General features: G+C 38.9%; 2 protein-coding genes across 2 annotated transcripts; one reads left to right on the top strand and one right to left on the bottom strand.

Annotated features, from left to right (window-relative positions):
* The first annotated feature begins 382 nt into the window (after nucleotides 1–382).
* Nucleotides 383–1,785, top strand: LOC130047721 (uncharacterized). Its single transcript, XM_056143106.1, has 3 exons — nucleotides 383–826; nucleotides 925–1,101; nucleotides 1,225–1,785. The coding sequence occupies exons 1-3, from the start codon at nucleotides 383–385 to the stop codon at nucleotides 1,738–1,740; spliced, it is 1,137 nt and encodes a 378-aa protein (XP_055999081.1). The 3' UTR covers nucleotides 1,741–1,785.
* A 449-nt stretch (nucleotides 1,786–2,234) lies between these two features.
* LOC125658123 (uncharacterized) lies at nucleotides 2,235–4,499 on the bottom strand. Its single transcript, XM_048889288.2, has 4 exons — nucleotides 4,148–4,499; nucleotides 3,545–3,624; nucleotides 3,205–3,374; nucleotides 2,235–2,963 (listed from the first exon to the last, which is right to left on the bottom strand). The coding sequence occupies exons 1-4, from the start codon at nucleotides 4,171–4,173 to the stop codon at nucleotides 2,358–2,360; spliced, it is 882 nt and encodes a 293-aa protein (XP_048745245.2). The 5' UTR covers nucleotides 4,174–4,499; the 3' UTR covers nucleotides 2,235–2,357.
* Between the last annotated feature and the right edge of the window lie 4,216 nt (nucleotides 4,500–8,715).

Below are 8,715 nucleotides of genomic sequence, written 5' to 3'. Positions count from 1 at the left end.
AAGCACTGCAAAGTTTGTTTATAATTAAAATTAAAAAGTTTGGATGCAATAGTAGAAGTATAGCTGTAGGAAATACAGGATGTAGACTTGAACTTGAAATAAGTTGGAATACACGACTGAACCCTTTTATGACGAAGAATGTTGCTTATGTTGACGGCATCTATTCCTTTGTTTGTAAATTTTAGCTTAAGGAACTGACGGCATGATTTGAAAGGAATATCATCCATGGTCCGTGCTGGTTTATAGAGCCTGTGGTAGGCAACATCCATAATCATAGGGCGTTTTCACGTCGTACTCTTGTTTTACCTCTGGATATTAAACTCTTGATGCGCACGCAGATTTAGACGCGAATGATTTTCCTTGACTCTAGAAACTCTCCAAAATGGAGAATGTCATCAAAGCACAATTGTATGAAGATTTATTTATTGAAGATGAAACGGACATTTTGTTTTTGCTCGCGGTAAAACAGACCTGGATCATTCAAATTCTTTTAAATCTAGAGCGGCGTTATATTCCAAGACTTGGAGGCTTTTCGGAAAACATTGTGCCACAATTTGACAGCAAACAATTTCGAAGACATTTCCGAGTGAGCCCGGAAATTTATGAAATAATCCTGAATTCAGTTGTAGATTCCATCACAGATGATAACGCATGGCCCGGTGGTTCTGAACCAATACCGCCCAATAAAAAACTGCTGGTATTTCTTTGGTACATGGCGAACCAGGAAACGTTAAGAGAAGTCAGCAATACATTTGCAGTAGGCATTACAACTGTTCACGAAATCGTAATCACGGTATCAAATGCGATCAACGAAAACATGGTTAACGTAAGTTGAAATCGTGGTAGAGATTATTTTTAAGATTTCAATCCAAATATAAAATAATAAAATAAGTTTGTATCCATGCATGTGTAAATATGTTTTAGGTGATTAACTGGCCAGATCCTTATACACAACAAGCTATATCAAGGGAATTTCAACTCCAGTCTGGTTTGCGAGGCGTTATTGGTTCCTTGGATGGAACGCATATTCGGTTAACAACAGCCCCTGGTGGTGACAGAGATTATTTCAACCGAAAAAACTTCCCTTCCATCCAACTACAGGTAAATTACACGTGTAAACTCTACGTTAATGTCATTCATTTTTTTCATCAATAAGACAAAGTATTAATCATATAAAACAATTTTTAATGGTTATCCCTAATGTGATTCTATTGAAATAAACAGGTTGTGGCAGACTGTGACATGCTTATACGTGATGCGTACACGGGCTGGCCTGGGTGCACCCATGATGCACGTGTCCTCCGAAATTCTTCTTTGTTCGACAATTCCGAAAATGGACAATGTGTAGTGCATGGGAAATTTATTATCGCGGACAGTGCCTATCCCCTGAGGAATTGGTTGGTAACGCCTTTCCGAGACAATGGAAGACTGAATGCACAACAACGCCGATTTAATCAGATGCTGTCCTCCGCAAGACAAATTGTTGAGCGAGTATATGGGCACTTAAAAGGAAGATTTAGGAGGCTACGAGAAATACCTGTTCGAAAGCTGTCCCGTATAGTCTCACTGATTATTTCAGGATGCATCCTGCATAATCTGTGTGTTTTACATCACGATGACGTTGAAGCCTTTATAGACAATGATGACGACGGGCATCCTAATGCCTACCCAAACATTTATGTTGACGGGAGGGATGGAGCATTATTCAGACAGCAGCTAATGGATACAATGCCCTTGTAAAGACTTCATTATCACAGTATTTTGTATAATTATGCATGTGCCAAGAGTTTGCTGCATACAAGTATTAGATTAAACTTCAAACAAATCAAATGTCAATCTTTTATTCACTTTTTGTGAAAAAGCAAATGCAAATTACAGCATAGAAAAGACTCTCTCATTATTTTGAAACTAGAATACAACAATAATTTCGTTTTGAAATAATTTGTTGTAGTATTACATATGATAAGACCTTCACTGATTGTATCACAACCATTGGAGAAATAAAATGAATGAATGGTATGGTGTTCCACAAGCACCGGAAGTGTGGATAGCTTGTATAGATCTTATGTATATACCCCCCACCCCCTTTAGACGAAATGATTTTTTTTAATTGATTCTATATTTTTAAAAAAATTCATTGGGTCTAAAGGGTGTGTGTGTGTGGGGGGGGGGGGGGGGGGGGGTGAGTGGGTATGTACATAAGATCTATACACGCTATCCACACTTCAGGTGCCTGTGTGGTGTTCAGCAACTGAAATTGCTGAAAATAATGAAGACTTCTTCATAGAAAACTAAAAACTGGGACTTTGCCAGTCCTGTACACACTTTGTAGATGGGGAAAAAATACATGAGGTGAATTATTTGTCCAAGGACTTCTCCAATAGTTCTAGCATACGATCTATTCGGCGCATTTTCTCCTCATGGTGCTTTTCCATGGAGTTCATAAGCTCTCTGTTTTGGTCTTGAATATTTTCTATCAATTTTGTGCTGTCGGACATTTTGCGCTTCTTAGATTTCAGCTTTGTGCCTGTAGCTGTTGATTTGGAATCTGTGTCACTAGATGTGGATTGCTTTTCTTTCTCTGGAACAAGTGAAATATCTTCATCTTTGCTATCTATGTTGATTTTCATTTTATCTCTCCGTCCTGTGTCGAAGGACACGCTTACATTTGTGGATGCCTTGTTGCCATAAACTTCACTGAACTGATCAAAGTATTTCCAGGAGTGTTTTTGATTTCCAGTTTTATTGTTCTCATCGTTTACTTCTTTATATTTCTTTTTCAACGCCTTCCATTTGTTGATAAGTTGTGTTTTGGAAACATGTATACCATTTTTCTTCATTTCTGATGATATTTCTCCCCACAAAAAATCGTGAGATTTGGTGCCTAAAAATCTCTCTTCCCTCTGCAGCCTTAAATCGATTAAGAATCTTTCTTCACTTTCATTCCAAACATGCATGGTCTGCTGTAAGTAAATTTAATTTTTCAGTAAGTAGACCTTGGAACTCGTTATATGTTAAAATGATGTCATCCGATACTCTGACTTGACAACACGAACTATCTGTATCGTTTTCAGGTCCAGAGTAAGAACGTGTAAATAATGAAGAAAAACACTTCGTACTTTCACAAGAAGACATTAATAAAAAGTCAAGATTTTTGTCAGGTAAAAATTTCGGGGAATGATGTTCAATAAAGTTCCAATCTACCTGCGAGTCGGAACTGGAAGTAGAGACGCTGGAGGGTGGTGAAGGACCAGATGACGGGGATTCAGATGAGGATGAGCGTATAGGAATGGTCTCCAATGTACCGGGTGAAGTCGAATTTGATTTACGGCATGCTAGAATTGCATCTCTGATTGCCCTTTTTGTCTCTGGATCTGAGAATGAAATTGTTGATTGTTACTGATACCAATTCTTTAAGAAAAGTCCAAAAACATGCTAGATAATCAACAAACAAATATTTATGAAACAAAACAGGTTCCTTACCAGTGCCTAAACAAATGTTCATGATTTTACTTTTTTAGTTATATGTAAATTGTATGCATACCACCATCTTCAGCTAAATAGATTTTAGCAAGGTCTTCGTCAATGAAAACACATTGGCCATCTTCCAATTGTATTTGGACCCTGAAAATGGATAAAAATCCTGTTGAGAAAAAAAACCAAACATCTATGCTACAATATCGCCATTACTCAGATTCCTAATAAACGCAAGGAATTAATATCCGCGTAAAATCGCGAGAAGCTTCCTTCGCAGATTCTAAAACTTCGCTATTATTTTTTGACAGTTGTATACTTTATGGAATTATTACAAATGTTCGGCGCTCGCGATTTTATGTTCTCGCGATTTGATAGAAAACGATGGGATTGCGGAATTAAGTTCTCGCGTAAAATAAGGAATCTACAGTAATCTGTCATGTATGTTTAATGAATTTCATTAAAACGAAGATTTTTTTTTACTTATTTATATACATACTTCTGATTGCTCTGTTTATTATATCCAAAATATCCCAGTACAAGACGATACAATATTGCCGATTGTTTTTTAATACAGTATAATATGGATATTAATTCAAGAGTTTTGTATTACGATTCCTAACCCTAAAAACTTGTGATTATTTGAAATGAACACGAAAACAAATATACTCACATGTTATCTCCACCGCGCGCCGCCATCTTTACTGCGTCAGAACCCTGTATCGTGTTAGAGTTGAACTCGATTTAATCCCGGGCTCAAACTCTCGTTGTTTACGTCGAACTCTCGTGACCCGTGACGAAACTAGAGTTCGAGGTGAAAACGCCCATAGAGTTCAGTCTATATTCAGGTGTTGAAAAATCCAAGTATAGACTAGCCATAGCTTCTTCAAATAACGTATGTAAAACCCTCAATGGAATAGAGTAAAGTTTTGTACGAATATGATGTGGACCCAATTGTCTGTTGACGTGAGGCAAAAGTGAATCAAACGTGACATCATTTATACTTGGTCTTTTATATGAACGATGTCCGTGACTGCGTTTTCGTCTTTGGGTATTGGGTAAGAGTCCCATCACATTAACGTTATATTATCTAATATAATTTGGATTGATCAACTTTTGTATACACATGCAAGTCGATGACGTTTTGGCTATTAACAATAATAACTTTCATTCATATGTCGATTTGATATATCCCTGTGAGCTCGAAATAAAGGACACCATAGAGTGGTCCACTTATGCTTCATACTTAGATATTTTATTGAAAGTAGACATGAACGGCAAACTGACAACTCAACTCTATGACAAACGGGATGATTTCAGCTTTTCCATCGTCAACTTTCCATATTTATGTAGTAATATTCCATTATCACCTGCATATGGTATTTATATATCTCAACTGATTCGATATGCAAGAGCTTGTTCTGGGTATAGTCAGTTTTTAAATCGAGGTAAGCTACTGACAAACAAGTTGATGGTACAGGGGTTTCAACAGTCTCGATTGAAGTCAGCATTTCGCAAATTCTATGGTCGTTATAACGATCTAGTTCGTGCATACAACTTATCATTGGGTCAAATGCTGTCTGGTGTGTTTCATACCGATTGTTAAGCCGTTCTTGGCACACTGATTTTGACTGCGGATAACTCCGTTTACCTGAACAGGATATAGGGCTAACGGCGGGTGTGACCGGTCGACAGGGGATGCTTACTCCTCCTAGACACCTGATCCCACCTCTGGTGTGTCCAGGGGTCCGTGTTTGCCCAACTATCTATTTTGTATTGCTTGTAGGAGTTATGAGATTGATCACTGTTCGTTATCTTCACCTTGCATGAAATGTAAGCTGAAGCTGAAGCGCGTCTGATTTCCCACATACTTTTGAAGGCTTGGACAGAAACGAGGGGGATAGGAAAGACCTAATATAAATACATGTAATTCCCTCCTTTCCACAGAAATTAGGAGTGCCCGTAAGCGAGCCAATTCATTCAAACTAGAACTACCTGGTGATGATGCAGTGAATATCAGTATCCATGAGAAAATCAAGATTGTGAAGGACATTTACAAAGAAAGAAAAGAACGCGTAAATAATTCGGATGTCATAAGCAGAGCACTTAATGCACTCAGCTCCTCATAGTTCCGATGACGACAACGATCCAAATTATTTCATAGCTACTGGAAGTTCCCTGGTAAAACTATTGGACTCTATGTAGAGAGAGACTAACATGTCGCCATGATAGGACTCTCATGATTGGAAAAATGTGGCACTTAATAGTTTACAGTGTGCATTTGGACATAGTATTCCGTGGACTAGTTCTCCATACTTACTAATGGAACATTTCTCGCTACTATCAGCACCGACATCCTGCCTAATCAGATCGAACGACTCCAGAATGGCATGAGATTCTATCCACAGCAGCTGCAGGATGGGAAGAACTTGTTTTCACAATATGCAGAAGCTGTGTGTGCCGAAAAAACATTTCATGTGACAACCAGTGGCGTAGCCTGAGTTAATTAATGTGTACGCCTATTGTACGGCGAGGGGTCTGGGGGCCGCTCAAGGCCCCCAGCAAGGGCTGGGCCCTGGTAGGGGGTTCGGGGGAGACTAATGTACCGCAGATACTTATTTTTCACATATGTTTGTAGCATTTAATAGGGGGGGGGTTCTTCATGTGTACGCCCGGGCGTTTTGACGTAAACGTAGCTACGCGCCTGACAACGCACTCCGGGAAGAGATAAAATTGTCGGAAGAAGATGGCGCCATTAGCATCCTTACCGACGCTAGGCATGGATGTCGCCGCAATGCCAAGGATACCAACATGGTGTGCATTGGAAGTTCCTCGCACAGTCATAAGAGAAGAACATATAACTAAGACAGATGACCTGTGCACCCAGAGACATGAACTTCTCGGAACAATGCGATTATATGAATACTTTGACAGTGATATTCCTTCAATAGGCAGACCCGTCAGAGTGCACGTTCATACACACGATCTACAGCCCAGTAGCTAAGTACTTCGTTACTAGCTTGAAAATACGGATGTATATTTAATTGCTGTTACAAAATTTAGAAATTCATTTCAAAATTAAGGAGTATTTCCCTCATGCATAGCTCTTATCCTTGGACGAATTTGGCACCACTTCTTTGGGACGCTGTTTTTTGGTTATATTTAGCTCTAAAACTTCATAGTTATTTCGGATTTCAAACATTTCGGTTGAGCATCACTGAAGAGACATTATTTGTCGAAATGCGCATCTGGTGCATCAAAATTGGTACCGTATAAGTTTTACATAGGAATGATATATAAGACCGGGCACTCTGAATCAGAACGATAACTAGCGTGCAGCAAAGGCTGTGGAGAGGGCCATCAATATTGTCGGAAAGGGATAAGAAAGGTAACACAGGTAAATGTGGCATGAGGAAATACCGGACAAAATACATTCCGTCCGTGTGCATGTGCATTACTCCATCAGATATTGTCATAACGATCTTCGTATTCTTAGGGAAAAATTTGACAATGTAGCGGGACATTGTAAAAACATACATGGAAATTGTTTCGATGAAAGGAGGTGTCGACAAGACCAATATTATGAGCTCAGCAAACTGTTGATCCGAGACCCTAGGGCTGAGGATCTTTTGAAGACGGCTATACGGAAGGAAGACTTTGGTCTACGTAGTGTATGCCATGGACACATTTTATGTTGAATCTTTCAACATTGTGCTCGACATATTCCTAGACAAAAGGATTCATTTCGGTGACGAGTCCTACATTACAAGATGCGTACATCACTGGCGATTTGTCATTGGAATGAAAATGTAGACCGACAAGCCACGTCAGTCTATAAGGCCGTATCTGGATGAACAGAGAGCCTTGGATCCAAGGACATATGCTTACCGGGAAAGGATATGGAGAAGATTTATTCACGATTTTGTATAAATGTGTAAGCATGTTATAAAAAAAAAACCATGATTTTATTTTTAAAATATGGCTCTACTTTGAGGAGGCTTCCCCATGGCTAGAGCTGGAAACAGAGAAATTAGACAGTAAACTCTATAATTATATTAAAGACAATGGCTAACGTCCTAATTACAAAACAAATTTATCGTGATTTAAAATGTTTGATTAATTAAATTATTTATCAATATTTCGAATATGATTTATCTTACGAAAACGTACAGGTAACACCCTGTGTATTCAGGAAGCTATACACAAGCTACATGTACCATTCTTCCCTCGGGGCTTCACACCTACCTAAAATTAGCTCTGTCCCTACCAAACGTACCTGAGATTAACCGACCGGTTGAAAACCTCGGCCTTTAAATTCTAAGGCAGTGCATCATTTCCTTCATTTACAAAACGCCTGATAAACGACTTGGCGTGGGGTGCTTTTCTTTCAAAAATAGACTTACCTCCTTGAGGGTCAGCAAAATTCATACGGGTGCATGTCTGTAGAAGGAAATGGCATTGCAGAGACAGATGCAGATCCATGGAAACGGCCATCATTATGAAAGGTGAAGATAACGAACAGTCATCAATCTCATAACTCCTATAAGGAACACGGATCCCTGGACACACCATAGGTGGGTTCGGGTGTCTAGGGGGAGTAAGCCTGTTGACTGGTCACACCCGCCGTGAGCCCTATATCCTGATCAGGTAAACGGAGTTATCCGTAGTCAAAATCAGTGTGCCAAGAACGGCCTAACAATCGGTATGTGTTTTTCTTCAGTTCATACCTCTTTGACAATGTACTTGGTTTCATCCTTTTGGTTTTCACTTTCATATTCAATATTCTCTTAGGTTTTCATCAAACCTGTTAAGGATATATCAAGTTCTAAACACTGCTTGCAGGAATTTGAATGAGAATAGTTACAAATGGAAGAATAATATTCTGATCCATCAGATAATGCAAATCTGCCACAATGGTCTGCTACATTGAGTCTTTCATAACATGCATCTAAAAATAGCAAATTGATATGCTTATATGTTGACCAAAGGTCCACGGACCACATCTCTCACCTAAACATGTGTTTAACTCTTGGCTCTTACATAGCTCTGTCACACGCATCTAATTATTTCCCTTTGCAAAGGTTGCTTTGAGACAAATTTGAGTAAACATGCCTGATGGTATTGGAGAAGAGTACAAAATATGGAAAGATTACAGATGGATAGACAGCTGACGAAAGGTGATAAGAAAAAATCTTTCAACTCGGGTCAACTAAAAAAAAAGGAGACAATTTTTTACTTCTC

This window comes from Ostrea edulis, chromosome 1, assembly GCF_947568905.1.
Source record: "Ostrea edulis chromosome 1, xbOstEdul1.1, whole genome shotgun sequence".
Taxonomy (NCBI): Eukaryota; Metazoa; Mollusca; class Bivalvia; order Ostreida; family Ostreidae; genus Ostrea; species Ostrea edulis.
Note: the sequence above shows the minus strand (reverse complement) of the source record. Positions and strands in the feature narration are given on the sequence as shown.

What these genes read in the sequence shown, in the direction of transcription:
- LOC130047721 (XM_056143106.1), top strand. Translation starts at nt 383, where the DNA reads ATGGAGAATGTCATCAAAGCACAATTGTATGAAGATTTATTTATTGAA. An exon ending in TCAACGAAAACATGGTTAAC is followed by an intron (nt 827 to 924) that starts GTAAGTTGAAAT and finishes AATATGTTTTAG; the next exon opens with GTGATTAACTGGCCAGATCC. An exon ending in TCCCTTCCATCCAACTACAG is followed by an intron (nt 1,102 to 1,224) that starts GTAAATTACACG and finishes TGAAATAAACAG; the next exon opens with GTTGTGGCAGACTGTGACAT.
- LOC125658123 (XM_048889288.2), bottom strand. Translation starts at nt 4,173, where the DNA reads ATGGCGGCGCGCGGTGGAGATAACAT. An exon ending in CTATTTAGCTGAAGATGGTG is followed by an intron (nt 3,375 to 3,544) that starts GTATGCATACAA and finishes TTTCATTCTCAG; the next exon opens with ATCCAGAGACAAAAAGGGCA. An exon ending in CTTCCAGTTCCGACTCGCAG is followed by an intron (nt 2,964 to 3,204) that starts GTAGATTGGAAC and finishes ATTTACTTACAG; the next exon opens with CAGACCATGCATGTTTGGAA.